The 20153-nt window shown below is 59.0% G+C and overlaps 1 protein-coding gene across 2 annotated transcripts in view; it reads right to left on the bottom strand.

The window, feature by feature from the left end:
* The window catches only part of CRHR2 (corticotropin releasing hormone receptor 2), a 35704-nt gene extending 28495 nt beyond the window's left edge, over window positions 1–7209 (bottom strand). For both annotated transcript variants that reach the window (XM_055137835.1, XM_055137836.1), the window contains exons 1-2: window positions 7022–7209; window positions 35–128 (exon numbers count right to left, since the gene is read on the bottom strand). In XM_055137835.1, coding sequence (XP_054993810.1) covers window positions 35–128; window positions 7022–7096 — 169 coding nt within the window. In that variant the 5' untranslated portion in view covers window positions 7097–7209. The remainder of the gene's footprint in view (window positions 1–34; window positions 129–7021) is intronic.
* Window positions 7210–20153: the final 12944 nt, after the last annotated feature.

Here is a 20153-nt window from a genome sequence, read left to right as displayed (position 1 = left end):
CCCTCTCCTGCTGTCGCGGGTGGGGGCAGCATACCTGGGAGGTCTGCGAGGGTGGCGGCAGCCGGACAGAACTGCTCCAGCACAGCCCACACCAGCTGCTCTCGGGACACCTGGCTCGGCCCGGCTGCCTAAGGGACAAGGGACAGGGGCCAGAGGTCAGCATAGGTGAGCCACTGCCAGCATCCCCACCACCACCCGTGTCCTGCTGAACCGCACTCCCTGACCCCCACGGTCAGCATCCTCTGAGAGGGAGGCCCAGGACACACAACAGAGTCAGCCTGGCCAGGCCTAGAACACGGAGAGGCCTGCAGAGCCTTGGGCAGTTCTGGACCTGAGGCAGGAATCTGCCCGGTCCACTTCTTGTTCCCTGCCTCGTAGTGTCCTCCTCGGGATGGGGGCAGCCCTGTGTCCTACAGTAAAGCCAGGGCTGGAGGAGCGCCCGCAACTATTCATGTGCTAGGTACGGATGCCCTACTTGGAAAGAGCAGAAGGAACGAGCACGGGTGGGAGGCTCTTGCCCGGCACAGGGGAATCAGCTCCACGTGGGAGAAACACCTAACCTGGATGGGGAAGACAGGGAAGACTTCCTGGAAGAGATGGCACTTTGGGCACTAGAAGGATGAGGAGGGGTGAGTGGGGGAACCATACTGCCTGGGCAGTGCTCATCAGGGAGCTGATGTGACCGTGGCAACAAGGGCAAGCCCATCTGAATGGCAGAGGTACCCAGGGTCCCGTCGTCTGAACACACCATGAGAATGGGCAAGGAGAGAAAAGATGACCGTGGGGAAGGTGATGGGAGACCAACCTGGCATGGCAGCTGTGTTCTGTGTAGGGGCACCGGGGCAGTGCTGCGGAGGAGGACATGCCAGTGTGGGCTCTGAACAGTGCACAGGAGCCTGCCAGGGAGGGCCAAGTCTGGGGGATGTGAACTCCACCAGGATCTTAGCATCCCAGCCCTTGTGCCACTGGCCTTCCTGCGCGGCTCCTCCTCCTCTTGGGACGTGTGTGTGTGTGTGTGTGTGTGTGTGTGTGTGTGCCTGGTGGCCAATGAGTGTGCCTTTTGGGCGCCTGATGGCCAATGAGCGTGCAGTTCGCCCATTCGGGCTGGTGGGCCGCCAGAGACCATTTGCAATTACAGCCCTGGCCCGGGGCTGCGCCCGCAGGCAGCCCACTAGCACCCCGAGTTCGAGGCGCCAGGAAAAGGTTTTTCTGCGGCGCCTGGGCCAGGCTCCCGGGATGCCCCGAGTCTTGCTGTACAGCACAGCAGCTCTCCGTGGCCAGGGTCAGCGCGTGCTCTCCTCACAGGAGTGCTCAATGACGGGGGTCCAAGCCCTACTCAGGCCCTTCTCTGGAAAAGCTGCGTAGATGCCCCTCAGTGGGGCGGGGGCTCTGTGGGAAATGGGGCGTCGCCCAGCGGAGATCAGCAGCTACAAGGACCTGGCCCATGCGGGGGAGGAGGGAGACAGTGGGCGGGGAGGGCGCCCTGCAGAGAGGCCCCCGGAGGGACGCTCCTCCCGGCCAGGCCAGGGCCGGGCAGGCTGGAGCCAGCAGGCTGCTCAGGGCCGCAGGAGGAGAGTGGGGTCCCCGGGGTGAGGAGAGCCCCGGAGAGGCTGGGCCTGTCATCTGTGCGGTCCCTGCGTCACCGTCATTGTCCTCAGAGGGACGCTCCTGGCCACCACCAGCACTGGTCAGCTCGGCTGGGCTCCGCTGCCGCAGCTGTGGCCCCCCACATCCGTCTCCAGCTCGCAGCCGGGCCTGGCACCCAGCCGGCGGAACCGTGAGACCAGCCCCCTGCTCCAGGGCATGCTGCCCTCCCCCATTTCCCCAGGCAGAGCTTTTCTGGCCCAGGCACAGCTAGCTCACTGACCTTCCACCACACCCCTCAGGGCCTTGGGGGCCTCTTCCCTCCTGCTGGCCTGGAAGGGAAGCCCCTCCCCAGCCCTTCCCCAGCCGCAGTGCCCCTTAGAAGTGCTCAGGGGAGCAGTCCCGGCAGGGCAGGGTGGGCGGGTGCCAGTCTCTCCCTGCTCTAGCTCCCCTGTGGATCTGGTACGGATAGAACCTGTACCCAGGGGCTGGGCAGCTCTAGAAGGAGTCACTTCCCAGGAGCCTTTGGGGGGGGGTTGGCAGGGGCATCGTGAGCCAGCCGCTGAGTGCTCCCTCTGGCCTGCATCTAAATTTAGCCTCTGGTCTAAGCTGGGAGATTTACCTAGCACTGGCCAGGCTGCCAGCCGCCTGGGCACGGGGTGAGCCGCTCCTGCCTCTCCCTCCTCGGCCAAGGTCAGGCAGGACCGTTTTTCTCCTTGTGTAGGGGGGGTATAAGAACTCCCCACTGTTCTTGCACCAGGAGAGGGGGAGTAGAGAGAGAGGGAGGAGGAGGAGGGACAGAGTGGGAGGAAGGGGAAGGAAAGGAGAGGGGAGAAGGTGGGGTAGGAGAAGTGGGCAGGGGGAGGAGCGCCCCTCTGGATCCTGAGGGGGCGCAGGATGAGCGCTACCCCAAGGTATGCCAAGGCACAGGGGAAGGAGCTGGGGTGTCCTCAGCAAGAAGTCAGTCTTTGTTTCGGGGGTCATCCTGGAAGGCTTCCTGAAAGAGGCTTCTTCTAAGTTCCCAAGTGTTGGCTCTCTGCTGAGACCCCCAAAGCCTGCAGCAGCTGCTTGGCCAACTCTCTTCCTAAGTCGCCCCACTCTTCCCTCCCTTCCTGAGTCAGCCGCTCTCACGGCTCCTGAGAACTGTCTAGATTTCTCCTTTTCACATGGTCCCTCACCTTGGAAACTCTGCGGGTCCCTCCTGGTCTGCCAAGCCCCAGGCTCTCCTTGCTCTTGCTCCCCTGTGTCTGAGGGTCGTGGAAGGGTGGGGGATCCACCTTAGTTTAATAATGGTGAGGAGGTCCCTATAACACGCCTTTAACAGGCCTGGAATGGTCCTAACATTCAGCTCTCTCGCATCCGCTCCCCTAAGAAGCAGCCCTTCTGATGGGCTTTGAAGCAGGTCATAAATATGACCTGGCGGTCAGGCCGAGTCACTGGGGAATTAGGTTTTCACTCACACTCGCAATGAGGACCTTGGCTCCAGGCTGACTGCTTTGAACCTTGGCCCTGCCACTTACCAGCCAAGTGACCTTGGGCATGTGACCGTGCCCCTGTCACTTAGCTGTCCAGTGATGCCTATTCCCTGGGGTGGCTGGGAAGCCGGAGGAGTCTGCACTAACAAGGCTGAGGGGTGGTGACCCCACACAGCAACTAAATGGAACAAGTACACGGACAATCTACCCTTCTGTCCGCTGGGTTGGCACACACATCTTTTAACTGTAGATTTTTGAATCAAGTGACTTTGGACTAAGTGAATAAAGAGTTCTCAAATAGTTAAAATTAGGTAAAATAGAAAATTACAGTTAAGAGGCTACAGAACGGTCCCATAAATCATAAAGTGCCACAAATTTGAGACTTACTTAGAGTACCAAATTAGACAACACCCTCGGACAAATTGGTTTTTATAGACATTATTTAAATTTCACCAAAATGGCAGAAGCACAGGGACCAACTTAGCTGATTAAATTAGAAAACACTTAATTGGACTTAGGGCGGTGGGGGTGCAAGTCATTAACTTCTGGCAAAGGCCTTCCTGTCCCTGTGCCGACCGGGTGTGTAGGGGTGCAGGGCTGGGGCTGGTTCTGGGTGGATTACAGAAGGCTTGAAGCCTCTTTGGGCTGAGACATCTCAGGACAGCCCAGCCCTGTTACCTCAGAAGCCAGGCTTGCGGCAAGAGTCTCTGGTGCAATGTCCTACCCTGGGGTCTGAGTGGGGTGGGACAGAGCCCTCTCTGCCCAAAGGCCAGGCAGCCTGGCCAGGAGGGGCTGGGATCTTCATGTGAAGTCTCTGAAGGGTTCAAATCAGGGTTTGGCTCGAGCAGCGAATCACTCAGGCACCCTGGACTTCCTGTAACCACATGGCACTTTTTTTGGGGGGGAAGAGTGGGGGTGTACACCTGGCGATGCTCAGGGGTTACTCCTGGCTCTGCACTCAGGAATCACTCCTGGCAGACGTGGGGGACCATATGGGATGCTGGGGATTGAACCCCAGTTGGCGGCATGTAGGGCAATGCCCTCCATGCTGTCTTATAGTCCCAACCTCCGACTTCTGTTTGTGGGGGGCTCCATTTCTGTTCTGTTTGTGAGGGACCCCCATTTCTGTTCTGTTTGTGGGGGACTCCATTTCTGTTATGTTTGTGAGGGCCCCCATTTCTGTTCTATTTGTGAGGGCCCCCATTTCTGTTCTGTTTGTGAGGGACCCCCATTTCTGTTCTGTTTGTGAGGGACCCCATTTCTGTTCTGTTTGTGGGGGACTCCATTTCTGTTCTGTTTGTGGGGGACTCCATTTCTGTTCTGTTTGTGAGGGACCCCATTTCTGTTCTGTTTGTGGGGGACTCCATTTATGTTCTGTTTGTGGGGGACTCCATTTCTGTTCTGTTTGTGAGGGCCCCCCATTTCTGTTCTGTTTGTGAGGGACCCCCATTTCTGTTCTGTTTGTGAGGGACCCCATTTCTCTGTTTCAGTAAGCTGGGGGAGCCAACAACAGACTGCCTGATGCAGCTCCCCCAGAGGGCTTCTCTGGGGACTCCCAGGCACCCCCTAGAGCGCCAGAGCTGGGCTGGGCTGCTCCAGGGCCCTGTGCTGTGGGCTGGGCCAGGTGTCCTTGGGATGCAGCTGGAACTGGCCCACCTGCAGAGCCATCAGGCCCAGCTGGCGGCTGGCGGTGGAGCCCCCAGCCTTGGGACAGATGCCCCCTGCAGCCTCCCCCCCCCCAGGCCCCGGGCTCTGCTGGGCCCCCTCCTCCTGCCAGGGTGCCCCTCCCAGGCGCTCACCTCGGCCGTCCTGCTCTCAGACGCGCACACTCAGCTCTGCTCCCGTATTCCTCCCACTGAGGTGTCCTTCCGGGTTCCCCTTGGGAGACGTGTCACAGCACCCTTCGGGGACCATGAAGGCCCAACCCAGGCCAGTTTCCCCCTCTCAGTGATGGGGGGTGAAGGTTAGTCTCTGGTCTCAGCCTGCTGCCCCCGGGAGCCTCTGAGTCCCCCGCTCTGACACTCCCAGAGCTCAGGGTCCCTGCCTGAGAGCCCCTTCACCCCACCTGGTTCTGGGGCAGCAATGGGGAATCTCCAAGGGCTGTCGGTGAGGGTCATGGTATCCAGGGGCTGCGGGCTGGTGCTCTGGGAGGGCAAGAACATGTGGGCACATGTGAGTGAGAGTGTGAGTACATGCGTGAGTGTGTGTTCATACATATGTGCTTGCATGTGTTAATTGTGTACACGAGTGCATGTGAGTATGAAAATGCACGCATGTTTGTATGTATGAGAACATATGTATGTGCATGCGCATGCATGTGCACATGAGTGAGCATGTTCATGTGTGTGATCGTGTATAAGCAAGTTCGTGCATGTGTGAGAGCACGTGCATGCATGTATGAGAGCAGATTGAACATATGTGAGCATGTGTGGGAGTTGTGTAAATATGTGAATGTAAGAGTATACGAATCTGTGTATGTGCATGCATGTAAACACATGTATGTGTGCATGTGATTAATATATGTGCTGTGTGCACATGTATGCATGAGTGGTATATATATATATGTAAATCCGGGCATATGTGTATGGTACGCAATAACATATGTCAGTGTGTGCATATATGAGTGTTTTGTCATGTGTGTCCAAGAGCTTAAGTGTGCACATGTGGGATTGCAACCCAGAACTTCCAGGTGGGGGTGGGGACAAGCGCCTCCCACAGCCTCAACCCTGCAATGTCCCTGAAGGGCTGGTGGTCTGGGCAGCCCAGGCTTGCCACACCTGAGGGCCCCCCAGAAGGTGGCCCCCGACACAATCCTTTGTGTCCTCATCTAATGGGGGAGGAAGGAGCCGTGGCAGGAAGCCACATAGACCAGCCGAGGTCCCAGCGGCACCGGGCAGGACACAGGTAGTGGCCGAGAGCATGGGACCCTGGGGGGACATTGAGGCTTGGCCAAGCCCCTGAAGCAGCTGTGGGTGGGAGGCAGGGCAGTGCCCCCTGTGGTCAGCTGTGTCCCCTGAATACAGGGGGAGCCCCAGGAGCCCCTCCCTCTCTGAGCACTCTCCCTGCAGTCCACTTCCTCCCAGCTCACCTCCCTTTCACTATTGCCCAGTTCCTTTCCCAGCTCACCCAGCTGCAGGGGCAGATTCCGACTCCGGCAGAGGACCGGGGTGAACGTGTGTTTGCACAAGGCCCCAAGGACCCCTGCTCACTGCTTCTTTGCTGCCGGGGCTGCCTAGTTCAGGCATTAGAGGAGGGTGAGTTGGGGCTCGAGTGATGGCACAGAGCGTAGGGCATTTTGCACATGGCTGACGGGGGCTCGAACCCCAACACCCTGTATGGCCCCCCTGACCCACCAGGAATGATCTTTGGGTGCAAAGTCAGTAGTTGTGTAGCCCCAAACAACAAAATTAATAAGAGCAAAAAAGAGGAGGTAAACCAAGGAGGGGCTGCAAAAGGCGGGGCTGACCATGGTGTGGGGGCGCAGGGGCGTGGGGGGCCTTGAGGTTCCTGTGGGGAGACAGTGAGGAGGGGAGTCCTTCCAGCCCTCCTCCCTCTCTCTGCCCCAGGGACACCTGCCCTGCTGTTTCCCAGATGGGGGGGGGGCAGAGCCCCAGTGCAAGGTGGGGGGTGCTTTCTGCCTGTTCGCCTCAGGAAGGGACATTTCAGCTCAGGCTGAGTGATTCCTGACCCGCAAGGGCGGGTGATGGGCTTAGTTAGTTTGGAAACCGCCCTCTTACTCCTTCTTACTCCATCCCATAGTCACATTTGCGGGTCCCCAACCCCGGGGGTCCACTGAACCCTGAGATGCACCCCCAACGTACACCCCCCCCCACACACAAACTCAATCTCAGCAGCTGAACCAGGCCCAGAGCAGCACCAGCCTGTGACCCAGTTCACCCCCCTTGGGACGGTGCGGCTCCCGGCCCCACCGGACAGGCACCCAGCACCCACTCAGCACTCACCATGAGCAGCAGCGGGAGGAGCTGGAGCAGGCACAGGAGCGGCTGAGGGGCGTGGAAGGGGCGCGGGGTCCCCATGCCCAGGTGGCCAGGGCACCGCGCACCTCCCCGCGCCCTGGCCCTGGGCGCACGCCGTCAGCCCCCTGGTCCCTCGGCTCCTCTGAGGCCGCCAAGGTAGGGCCCGGCGGGGCTCCCCGGGCTCCCCTCCCCCAGGGCGCCGCGCACCGCCCCGCCGCCCGCCCCTCCGGTTATTTATAGCCTTGCGCGGCTCTGCCTGGCCCTGCCTGGCCTCCAGCCCGTTGGGAAAGGGTTAAAGGCTGGGTCAGCGCTGCGTGCCCCATAGGGGTTCTGAGGGGAGAGGGAGGGCCCTTTCCTGCTTGGGAAGACCCTCTACCCAGCAGCGTCTCACGCACCCCCACCCCCACTATGGTCTGGGAGCTTAGACTTTTGGTTCGAAGACCATCATTTTTTCAAATAAATATTAGTGCGTCATTTATCTGAATGTAAAAGTAATGTACTCTTACGGGAGGCTGGTAGGTGGGAGAGTGAGGGCAGGCGGGCGTTTGGGGCGGAGAGATGGTACAGGGTAGGTCGCTTACTGTGACTGGGGTTCCACCCCTGCCACGGTCCAGTCCCTAATGCTCGCCAGAGTGATCCCTGAGTGCAGAGCCGGGAGTAAGCCCTGAGCATCACCGGGTGTGCCCCCTCCCAGGGGAGGGGCTGGAGAGATACAGTCCAGCGAGAGGGTGCTTGCCTTTGCACACGGTACATGGCAGGCCTGGCTTCGATCCCTGGCACCAGCGGGAGTGATCCCTAGGTGCAGAGCCAGGGGTAACCCTTGGGCATCACAGAGTGAGGGTCATAAAAAGGAAGCTCATGCTTCTTCCTGAAGGGGCGCCCCGTTACCCATTCAGAGAACTAGAGCACATGGGTAAACTGAGTCATTGACGCATCTGGCCACAGGGATGGGGGTACGCTTTAGATCATCCCTTCAACCTTTATGTGATTTGAAATGAAATGCTAAGACACCCCAAGCCCCGAACACCAACTCCCTCAGGGGAGCATTCCCCATCCTGCAGAGGTGGGGACCAATGAGGTGCTCAGAGAGCTCCAGAGGCCCTGATCCCAAGCAGTGACCAGCAGTACTGGGGCTCCAGGTCAGCGGTCAGGAGGCCCCCGAGGCAGCTTGGAGAGCTGACCCAACGGGGCTACTCAGGGAGTTTAAAAGCTTAAACAACGTTCCAGCACCCTGATCCCTGGAAGGCATTTGAGGAATGTGATTAGCTGAGCGTGAGCGAGCGAGCAAGTGAGAGAGCGAGGTTTGCCAACGCCCAGAGGCCCCGCCACGGCCAGGCTCGAGGTGGGCACTCTGCACTGACTCCGGTCACCCAACTAGGGGAACTTTTTGGTTCTTTTGTTTGTTTTTGATTTTGAGCCACACCCAGAGATGTTCAGGGTTACTCCTGGCTCTGTGCTCAGAGACCACTCCTGTTGGGTTTTGGGGACCCTATGGGGTGCCAGGGATCGAACCCAGGTCGGGCAAGCACTGTCTGTGCTGTGCTGTTGCTCCAGCCCACTTTTCTGCTCCTTCTGCTTCCTTCCTCCTTTCTTCCTTCCTGCCCTCTCCCTCCATGCAGCCTTCCCTGATTGTTCAGCTCCCACCGCCCTCTTCTGCAATTGCCCAGACCTGGGTCTGGGCCCCTGGCCCTTTCCTGCTCTGAAGGGCCCTCTGCCCGAGCTTTAAGGAGGCCAGCCTGAATCTAGCTGGGGCAGACACGGAGGCCCTGCAGAAGGAGGTGGGCTAGAGTTGGCCTCTTTGTTGGCAGGGCACCAAGTCTTGCCATGCCCAGGGACCACCCTGGCTCTGTGCCCAGGGACCACACCTGGTGCTGCTTGGGGCACCATATGGGGTGCCAGGTTTGAACCAGGACTGTGGGCTGCTGCATGCCACGCAAATGCCTTCAGCTTTGTGCTGTCTCTGCCCCGCTCTCTGTCCACAGCCTCAGCCCGGTGCTGCGGGGAGGGAAGCAGGGGGGTCTTCCTGGGGGAGTCTCTTGAGGTGCTGAAGTGGTCTCTCATCCACCCTGCTCTCTGGGCCTTGCTGGATGCTGTGGGAGAGGGGGCATCTCAGAGACCCCCAGTTGCTAATTCTAAGTGTCCAGCCCCCAGACCCACCTGGGAGTCTGGGAGTTCTCTCCCCTCTTTGTAGGGTGTGTGTGTGTGGGGGGGGTGCCTTCAGGCAGTGGTGCAAGGCAGAAGAGCATTCAGCATCTGAAGGAGGAGATGGGCCCAGAGTTTCGGGGTGGACGAGCACCTGGGTGCACTGTGGGGCTGTGAAACAGAGAGGCACCCGGAAGGGTCAGCAGAGGGAACGGGCAGGGAAGCTTCTGGGAAGCGGGAGGAGCAGGCCTCCCTGGGGATAGAGCAGGCCAGGCTGGAGGACAACTCATTTCCTCATGTTCTAGAAGTCTCTGTGGTGCTAGCACGTAGGGTGGGCCTCTGGGGGCAGAGATTGCCTCGGCTTCCCAACCCGCCCCCTGCCGCCCCCAGCCCCCTGCTAGTTGCTTGCTGGACTGGCCAGAGTCACTCCCTGTCACTGCTGCTTTGTCCTCTGTCCTCCGTGGCACCACCCCACCGGCCTCTCTGGAACATGCCTATGAGTCCACGCCCGTGAATCCTCACCCCGGGGACCTCAGGGTGCCTGCCCTGCAGTCAGGGAAGTCTGAACTCACCCGTCTCAGAGTAATGGGTTAAAACCTGAAGACTCAGGGCGGCCAGAGCATTTCCTGCACTCACCAGCCCCAGTGTGCTCTGGGCAAGGCTGTTGATCTCTTACCTGCCAAAAATGCCTGAGCAGCCGGCCCCAACAGATGAACTGTGTGTTCTCTGCAGGTGCAGGAACTGCATGTTTGAAGGATGCACTTAGAAGGTACTCAAAGGGAGGGTTGCTCGTCCAGTGGCTGGGCTTAGCCAGGTGCCTTAGATGGAAAAGGGGAACGTGATTCGGACCTGGCTGGGGGCCCCAGGGACTCTGCAAAGAGGGGACCAGACTGGGGCTGGAGGAATAGCACAGCGGGTAGGGCATTTGCCTTGCATATGGCTGACCCAGGTTCGAATCCCAGCATCCCATATGGTCCCCTGAGCACCGCCAGGGGTGATTCCTGAGTGCAGAGCCAGGAGTAACCTCTGTGCATCACTGGGTGTGACCCCCCCCCAAAAAAAAAGCAAAAAAAAAAAGAGGGGACCAGACTGCAGGTCTGGCTCAGAGTGTCCCCTGGGGCTCTCTGGTCAGTGGCAGGCACACCTGGAGGGCTCCTGGACTTGGAGAATGGGAGGGTGTGGGGTGTGAGGCCGGAGTGGACATGTGCTGGAGGGAGGGTAGATTGGACAGTTCATTCACTCTGGAAGGCCACTGTCCTCTCGAGAAATGCTTGTCTTTTCTGCCAGCGTCTCAGCCTTTCTTCCTCCCCGCACTTGCCTTCCCAGAAGTTGGCTCAGACTTCTGTCCCTATTGCCCTGTGAAGCGTAAGACCGTAGACCCTGGTTATCAGCTGGTGTCCTGGGGTTCTGGGGATGCTCACAAACATGTTTGTTGTGTCTAGGATGAGTTGCCTCGTGGCCCCTCAACAGCACACACTTCATGCCCACATCTGGCTTTACTCTGAGCAGGTGCCAAGTTTGCCAAGGACCATCGGGTGGGTCAAAAGAGGGGCCCCGACTCACAGGAGGCTGCTGGAGGAAGAGGTGCTGATCAGAGTGACACAATCCAAGCACTCCTTTTGTTGTCACTTTGGGGTCACATCCTGTGGTGCTCAGGGCTTGCTCCTGGCTCTGCACTCTGGGGTCACTCCCAGCAAGACTCAGGGGGTCCTGCAAGGCAATCTCCTGAGCCACTGTGCTACCGTCCCAGCCCAATTCACATCTTTCTTAACTTTGCATCAAAAATTGACAAACAGGAATGCCCTGCCACAGAGGCAGGGGCGGGGGGAGGTTGTGGAGAATGAGGTGGGGGTGGTGAGAGGGATGCTGGAACCATTGGTGGTGGAAAATGGGCACTGGTGGAGGGATGGGCACTTGACCATTGTATGACTGAAATGCAAGCACAAAAGTTTGTAAGTCTGTAACTGTACCTCACGGTGATTCACTAATAAATTTTTTTAAATTGACAAACAACTTCTTGGAGGCCGGGGGTTCAGTGATGCACCGGGGTTCTTGGGCACTCACAGATGTGTTTGTGGCAGAGACTGAGACTCCAGGGGCTCAGAGAGTGTCCGGAGATGTTAAATGGAGTCAGCAAGGAAGGAGGCCCTGGAGGTACATGGGGCGCTGGTCTGGCCCCGCCAGAGCCTGCTTTGCCCCTGCCCCCCTGAAGACACTCCAACAGACCAGCCCCTCCCCGCCGACCCGAGCCTCAGCTAGTCAGCTGTGCTTCGTTCCCTCGCTATGAGAGGGATTCTGACCAGCGTCCAGGTCTCGGGTATAAGCAGGAGGGAAAGGAAGGTTGCCCGTCCCCACAGCTGGGCGCAGACCTGCGAGAAAGGCAACGGGGACTTTGGACAAGAGGGAGCTTAGGACATTCAGGTGGCTGTCTCACAACAGGCTGCCCACGGCTAGGAACAAGGACAGGGCAGGACGCACGTGCAGCACCCGGGCCAGAGCTCAGACACCCCTTTGTCCAGCATGGGGCTGAGGGACAGGCAGGCTAAGAAGGGTCTGCCACACCCCCTCTTGACTCCGGAGGGTCAAGACCCAGACCCCCAGTTTCTCGGGGGGCTTGGACAGCTCAGACTCACTGTGGCAGAGGCAGCACTAGGAGCTATGTAAGGGGAACTCTGTACTGCCCCCCCCCCAGTCACAGTTTCCCCCTGGTTTTAGCCCAATTCTAGCTGTGGCGCTCTGGGATTGGTCCTGGAGAGAGCTTTCTGGGTGCATTTTCAGAAAAGAGCTTTAGAGCACCATTAAAGGAACAGAGCTTGAATTTGCTTGTTTTAAAATTTTTATTTTATTCCCCACACCCTTGGTCATTACTTTCACTTGCTTCCCTTCCCCCCCTCCTCCTCCCCCTCCTCCCCCCCCCTCCAGGGCCCTGCAGGGGTCATGCTCGGCTGTGCTGTCACTCATCTTGAGAGGAAACAAGCGTGCACTCATGTTCCATGAAGAGGGATTGAGCCGGCGCTGGCAGAGCCCTGACCTGCTCGCGGAGTGGCCTGGAGCCTGGAGCAGGGCCCAGCAGGGGCTGGCCAGTACTTGGACCCAGGGACACTCGGGCCTGGTTCCCGGCGTCTGTGGTTTCATGCATTCCCCTGTCCTGGCTCCTGTGGAGCCGGGCAAGGAGCCGGTGCCAGGGAGGGGTGGCACAAACCCAGAGGTGCCACAATCCAAGGGCCGGGGGTCCAATTCTGTCCCCAGCACACATGCACTGGAGGCCCCTGGAGGTCCTCCCTGAGCACTGTGCTCTAGGGGTGCCCCCAGCTCTGCCAAGTGTGGCCCTAAAACCCAGTAAATAAGCAAAGGGCAAAGAATGCCAGAGGGAACAAGCCGACCAGGTGAATCAAAGTTCCCTCTCTAAATATACACCTTCTGGAACAGCTGAAATGGAGTTTCAATAATTGTAGTTTGCAATTATTTATTTTTAAATTAATCCCCCCAAATATTGTAATGGGGAGAGAGTGGGAAAGTCAGGGAGGCAGCAAACGCCTTCATGGTCTGCATGAGCTGTGTTCCCCAATCTGATAGAAACACGTACATACACACATGCACACATGTGTATAAACACATATTCACATGTGCACACATACCCATACAGGCACACATGCATACAACACATGCTCTCATGCTCACATGCAGTTGCTTGTGCACACATGCACAGGCACATGTGTGCACACATGGAGTAACTCGAGTGCCGAGCATGGAATCGGGTCACCTCCCTCCACACTTAGCTGGCTGTGCTGTACACGTGTCTGTGCGCTCCTGGGCTCGCATCAGGCTCTGGTCTTGTGCTCAGAGGTGCTCGCTGGGGCTGCCTCTCTAAGTCATGTCTTTGATTGTTGTTTTTTTTTTTAATTTTTTATTGGTGAATCACCATGAGGTACAGTTACAAACTTATGAACTTTCACGTTTGCATTTCATACAGTGATCGTTTACCCATTCCTCCACCAGTGCCCATTCTCCTCCACCAATAATCCCAGTATCCCTCCCACCACCCCCACCCCCTCTCCCACCACCCCATCCTGCTTCTAGGGCAGGGCATTCCCTTTTGTTCTCTCTCCTTTTGGGTGTTGTAGTTTGCAATAGAGGTATTGAGTGGCCATCATGTTCGGTCTATGGTCTACTTTCAGCTCGCCTCTTCCAACCCGAATGGGTCCTCCGAACATCCTCTACTAGGTGTTCCCTTTTCTATCTGACCTGCCTTTTCCCCCAGCATGTGAGGCCAGTTTCCAAGCTGTGGAGCAGACCTCCTGATCCTTATCTCTACTACTCTTAGGTGTTAGTCTCCCGTTCTGTTACTTATTCCACAGATGAGTGTGATCTTTCTATGTCTGTCTCTCTCTTTCTGACTCATTTCACTCAACAAGATACTTTCCATGTTGATCCACTTAAAGGCAAATTTCATGACTTCATCCTTTCTAACAGCTGCATAGCATCCCATTGTGTAGATGTACCAAAGTTTCTTTAACCAGTCATCTGTTTTGGGGCACTCCGTTTTTTTCCAGATTTTGGCTGTTGTAAACAGTGCTGCAATGAACATACAAATGCAGATGCCATCTCTACTATACCTTTTTGCCTCTCAAGGATATATTCCCAGAAGTGGTATCACTGGGTCAAATGGGAGCTCAATTTCTGATTTTTTGATAATCGTCCATATTGTTTTCCAAAAGGGTTGAAGCAGTCGGCATTCCCATCAGCATGATTGGTTTGTTTTTTAGGCCACTCCGGCTGTGTGCAGGACTTACTCCCGGCAGTGCTCAGGAGACCATCTGGGACTCTGGGGATCAAACCAGGGTTGACTGTGTGCGAGGCAAGTGCCCTCCCGCTGTGCTGTGGCCCCAGCCCCTGGCTCTCTAGGCTTTGATGGGTGCAGATGGACCCCCTGGGGTCGCCCTCCTGCTCTCCTTACCTCGGGTCTAGTTTCTTCCACTTCCCTTGGGCTGTGGTAGCAGTGGCTATGGAGTGCAGCATCTCAGGTGTGTGGGGCTGGCTCTCTGCCTCCCGATGACAGGCGCAGGCCAACTCTGAGGGCCCGAGGTAGGATCTTAATCCTCCTGTGTCTGTGAGCTAACAGGGATGGCCATGGCAGTAGTCAAACCCCTGGTACCAGGGTGAATCCGGATGTTCCCTCTCGCACAGCCTCTCCTGGACGCCTCTGAGAGTGGCGCTGAAGCACTAGCCCCCCAGCACGAACGGTCTTGTCCACACACGCGTCCTGAGGAGTCTTCAGGGTGGCAGACAGACCCAGGAGCTGTGGGCACCGGCCCCAGGGAAGGGCTGGGAGGGGGGAGGGGCTTGAAGGTGAGCCTGAGGGTCTTTGTGGGGTGCAGTCACTGGGGCATAGGGGGGCTCAAGGGGCTGAGCAGAGGCCGTGGGCCGCAGGGCTGCGGGCTGGCCAGTTCCCCAGGCTGACTCAGCTCCCTGAGCCCTGGCTGGGACCCCGATACTGCTGGTCGTTGCCTGGGAACTCTGTCGCTGGCAGAGTCAGTGGACAGGCAGGTTGACAGCAGAGAAAGGACCAACAGCCAATGGCTCGGCGGGGACCCCAACACACAAGAAACATGAGGAGCACTGTGGCTGAGAGGAGGGGCTGGTGCTCCCTGGTCACTGCGGAGGAGCCCAGGCAAAGGGACAGGAGCCCAGTGCGAGTACCCAGTGTGGGTACCCAATGTGGGTGCCCAGTGTGGGGGCCCAGTGTGAGTGCCCAGTGTGGGAGCCCAGTGTGAGTGCCCAGTGTGGGTGCCCAGTGTGGGTGCCCAGTGTGAGTGCCCAGTGTGGGTGCCCAGTGTGAGTGCGCAGTGTGGGAGCCCAGTGTGGGAGCCCAGTGTGGGAGCCCAGTGTGAGTACCCAGTGTGGGTGCCCAGTGTGAGTGCCCAGTGTGGGTGCCCAGTGTGAGTGTGCAGTGTGGGAGCTCAGTGTGGGATCCCAGTGTGGGAGCCCAGTGTGAGTGCCCAGTGTGGGAGCCCAGTGTGAGTGCCCAGTGTGGGTGCCCAGTGTGAGTGCCCAGTGTGGGTGCCCAGTGTGAGTGCGCAGTGTGGGAGCCCAGTGTGAGTGCCCAGTGTGGGAGCCCAGTGTGAGTGCCCAGTGTGGGTGCCCAGTGTGAGTGCCCAGTGTGGGAGCCCCGTGTGAATGCCCAGTGTGGGTGCCCAGTTTGAGTGCCCAGTGTGGGTGCCCAGTGTGGGAGCCCAGTGTGGGGGCCCAGAGTGGGGGTCCAGTGTGTGTGCCCAGAGTGGGTGCTGTGCACCATGTGGCACCCACCTCTCCAGCTGGTCTCCTTGGCTGAATTTGACCACTGGGTGCCCTGTGCCCCTCTGAACCCAGAGTGAGAAGAGCCCATGGCACGTGCCTCCCCTCTCCAGGCTGCCTCTGCTGCGCCATTGTCTGTAGGGGACCGGAGGGCAGGACCCCAGATACAGGCTGGGGAAAGCTGGGCCGTCTCTGAGTCTGGCCAGGCCCGTGCCAGCCTTGTGCTGGGCCAGCACCAGGGGCCGGGAGATGGAGCTTGAGGCCTGTCAGCCGCCTTGCTCAGACCTGAGCAGAGGGAGGGTGCTCATCGTGGAAACTGGGAGACACGAAGACTCTAGACCCCCAGAGGCTGCGGGGAGCCCCGGCTCGTCTGGGCCGCTCTTGCGAGGACCCGGCAGCCAGACTGGCTCCTGCTTATACTGGCTCCGATCTGGACCTGGGATAAGGCTCAGGACAGAACACCCTGGCCGGAATAGGGATGACAGTGGCTCACGCATGTCCCGGCAGCTACGTGAGCCAAGGGAATCAGAAATGGGGGCTGCTGCCAGAGTGACAGTACAGCGGGGAGGGCGCTTGCCTTGCCTGTGGCTGACCCAGGTTCCATCCCTAGCATCCCACATGGTCCCCTGAGCACCACTGGGAGTGATTCCTGGCTGCAGTGCCAGGAGTAACCCCTGAGCATGAATAAAACAAACAACAACAACAAAAAGGAACGGGGAGCTCAAGCCAATCAGTGTGTGGCTGCAGCTCTTGGGGTCTCTGGCCCCTTTCGGTAGAAGCCGCAGAGGCCGCACCACTCTCTAGCCCAGTGAGCGTGAGTCCCCCGGAAGGCTCCAGCCTCCTGCCTCTGGACCATCAGCTCTGGGCCAGAGAAGCAGCACTTTTGGGGACTCGGGCTTCCCGTCTGCCCGGTAAGACCAAGGCTGCTCCCCGTGCCTGGGCGGCCTTAGGCAGGGGACACTGGGGAAGTTCAGATCCCGGGGCCTGGCCGCCTGCTTTGCTGCTGGCGGGACTGGGGGTGGTGGCCTCTGAGCGTGGCCACTCTGCTGGGTCCCAGGCAGAGCCAGCCTCCAGGACACGGCGTGGAGCCCACGGCCTTCCACGCTGATCTCAGCTCCCACACCTCAACTGTGGTGAGCAGGAGGCACGGCCTTGCAAAATACAGTTGAGTGCTTGAAAGGTTGGCCGCTGACGTCCCCCCCAGCTGCCCCAGGAGGCAGAGGTCATGCGGGGAAGGAGGCGGAACCAGGAGACACCGGCCAGCCACGACCCACGCAAGGCCTAGAGCAGGGCACGGCCCAAGTCCTGCCTCCTGGCACCTCTGTGTGCCCATTCCCTCAGCCTCTCTCCCTCCATCCCTCCCTCCCCCTCTCTCTCTCAGCCTCTTCCTCCCTTCCCTCCCTCTCTCCGTCTCTCTCAGCCTCTCTCTCTCTCTCTCTCTCTCTCTCCCCTCACGTGGCAGATGCTGTCCTTCAGCCACATTCAAGCAGAAGCCAAGGCTCCATGCCACAGCCCAGGGTCACGTGACCCCTAGCAGGGCGTCCGTGGGAGCCCCCGTCCTCCTGGCCAAGTTGGGGCCAAGCCCCGTGTTTGTTTTCCCTCCCACCCCGTGTCCTTCTCTTCGTTCCGGCTCACACACCCCTGCACACCATCTTCCCTAGGCCCCCCACCAAGCTCCTACAGGGGGGCTCAGCTCCAGGCTGTCCCCCCCTCAGCAGGCCCAGACTGTTGTCCTGTGAGCCCCTACCTGGGAAGTGCTCTCCCACCCACTTCTGCCAGGCCTGGACCCACTGGGACTAACCACTTGCCTGAGGGACTAACCGCTAGGCAGGCCAGCCTGCCAGCCTCTCACGGCCTGTGACTCTTGGAGAGCTGGGAGCAAAAGTCTCTTCCCCCTGGGTTTTTCACTGCTCAGGGCCCACAGTACCCACAGCAGGTACTGTGCATTTAGGGGTACTCAGAATGGCATTATGCATTTAGGGGTGCACGGCATTTAGGGGCACGCATCAGGGCACTGTGAGTTTTGGGACGTACAGCAGGACCCTGAGCTTAGGGGCACACAGCAGGGCACTGTGTCTCTGACGCATGGACAGCTCCTTCGGGCCAGCAGACAGTTGCTGTGAGGCTGAGGACCAGCTGTGGGCGGCGGCCACTCTGCCCGCATCCCTCCCCTCAGGCTCGGCAGTGCTGCCCTCTCCCATGGCCTCTCGTCAGGCCTCCGGGAAGCAGGGGCGGCTGTGTGGGGAGCTGATGGCTCCCCAGGATCTGAGAGTCCCAGAGGGCGGGCAGGGTGGCAGTGCGGGAGGAGCCGAGTCCCAGAGACACAGGCAGGCTGGGAACACCCTTCTGTGTGAGCTGTAGGGTCCGAGTTCCTTCTCAGGAGAACCTGCCTTTATGAGTAAGGCCTTCGAGTGATGGAGCGCGGCCCACCCCTACTTCGGGCAGCAATGAGGTCCTTCAAGTGCTTGAGTGAGGCCCACCCAGCTCCACTCTAGAGTAATGATGTCCTTCAAGTGCTTGAACGAGGCCCGCTCCCACTCCAGAGAGTAATGAAGCCCTCCAGGTGATAAGTGAGACCCACCGACACTTCAGAGAGTAAAGATGTCCCTCAAGTGATCAAGCAAGGCCCATCCCTGACAGAGCACAATGATGGGTCTTTCAAAAACCCTGTGAGTTAAGTGTCGATCATCCCCGAGGAATGCCTCCATCCCAACCTGGTGGGGTTTGATGGTGTTTCCCTCATCCCAGCCCTGATTATTCTGTAGGCCTGAGAGTGCGCTAGGCTCGAGCTTTTCAGGAGCCTCTGAGAACCATTCACAGGTGTTCAGGGCCCACTGCTGGTTGGGGTGCAGGGGGCCCCCTCCTGCTGGCCCCCACTCCCACCCCCCTCACGGGTCTGTTGTGCGAGTGTCTGACCACCTGGTTAGTCACAGAAAGCTCAGTCGTGGGAGTACCAGAGGGTACTTTGTGCTTTTCAGTAGTTTTCAAAAATTTTGCAAGGAATTGAAATCTCTTGTGAGTAAGAAAAAAATTAGTAGAACATAGAGCGAGGTTTGTGCATTGTTTGGAGGCTTCCTGGGCAAGGGAGGGAGAGAGGCAGCAGGAGGGGCCCCCTCCGGGCCCCAGGCACAGACTCAGGGCCACGCTGGGCTCTGCTGGGTGCCAGGGGCCTGCGGGGCCTTACTACCCCCACGCACTTCCCAGCCACGTACAGAAAGAGCCGTCAGCTACCCCCCCACCCCCCATCCTACCAGGCGCCTCCTGTGTTCCGTCTTCCGGGAGGCTGTGAGGGTGCAGGAGTTTGACGCTCAGCGCACAAACCCGCCTTTCCTTAATAAGCATGGCCTCAGCATGAGCACTGGTGCACAGAGTGCCTGCTGGAGGCAGGAGGGGTGCGAGGGACACTGCACACCAGCTTGTTCTCATCAGCCAAAGGACACACACCGGCCTCAGGGCCTCTGCCTGCTCAGAAACAGGAGGACATTGACTCTTGTTTGTTTGGAGGCCACACCCGCTGTGCTCAGGACTCACTCCGGGCTCTGTGCCCAGGAGTCACTCCTGGGGGCTCTTGGGGGAACATATGAGATGCCGGGGATGGAACCCGGGTCAGTCACATGCAAGGCAAGTGTCCTACCTACGGTGCTATTGCTTCAGCCCGGAAATTGGCTTGTGAGCAACAATGCAGGTGACCCTAGTACCGAGTCTGTGCAGGGTCCTCCCAGGGCGCAGATGAGGCTCAGTGCTGTGAGTGCCAACCCGATCGCAGGGCCAGACAGCATCCCTGTGCATCCCTGTCCCAGGGGCAACAGCAGCTCCTGGGCCATGACCCCTCTGTCAGGATGGTTCTCAGGGGGACAATCTGGCCCACGCCCCTTCCGATGGCCCTGAGATTACATGGGGCTCACAAGGCAGTGTGGTTAGCTCTGTGCCAGCCCCCTGCCACCCCTCCACCACAGACGCCGGCACGGCCATAGAGACGGGGCTCACAGGGAAAATAGGACCAGGCTGGGGGCGCAATCCCGGACGCCCACTCTTCAGGCCCAGACCACCTGTGACACTGGCTTCTGTGGCTCTTGGCACTGTCATGAAACCCGGCAACAGTTGGCGAGCGGCACGTGGAGCTGTGAGTGCGAGTGTCTTGGCAGGGCCTCTGGTTTGAGCCTCTTCATTGTAAGTGTGGAAGCTGAGGCTCGGGAGGGGAGCAAGGCCCTGGCAGAGCCTGGATTGAAAGTCCCTTGGCTGGGGATGGCCCTGCTTCTCCAGTCATGTGTCCTGGGTTGTGGCCAGGACCTGATCTAGGGCGGAAGTCGAGGAAGGAAAGCTGGCAGGCTGCGTGTGCAGCTCTGGGGGAGGCCCCGGGTTCAGATCCTGCGGCTAGGGCCAAGGAATAAACAGAACACCTCAGCAGGACAGAAGATCCCCGGGTGCGGCTGCCTCTGGTGTGCTGATCAGATCTCGCCCGGTGTGGCCGCGCAGCTGGAGGGTTTCCCGAGCTCCCCAAGGTGACTTCTGGGTGGCCTCTCAGTACTAACCTCCAAGGCCGGGTGAGTCTTCCTGACTCTCAGGACCACTGTGAGCCTTGGGCTGGAGATGCCTCCTGGGGGCCCAGGTCCCAGCAGGGGCGGGAGGGCCCGGGGCAATGGTCTGGCCTCGTAGCAGACTTAGAGCCAGAACTCAGGCC

This window comes from Sorex araneus, chromosome 1 (genome assembly GCF_027595985.1).
Source record: "Sorex araneus isolate mSorAra2 chromosome 1, mSorAra2.pri, whole genome shotgun sequence".
Taxonomy (NCBI): domain Eukaryota; kingdom Metazoa; phylum Chordata; class Mammalia; order Eulipotyphla; family Soricidae; genus Sorex; species Sorex araneus.
This window is presented reverse-complemented; position numbering and strand designations above follow the sequence as displayed.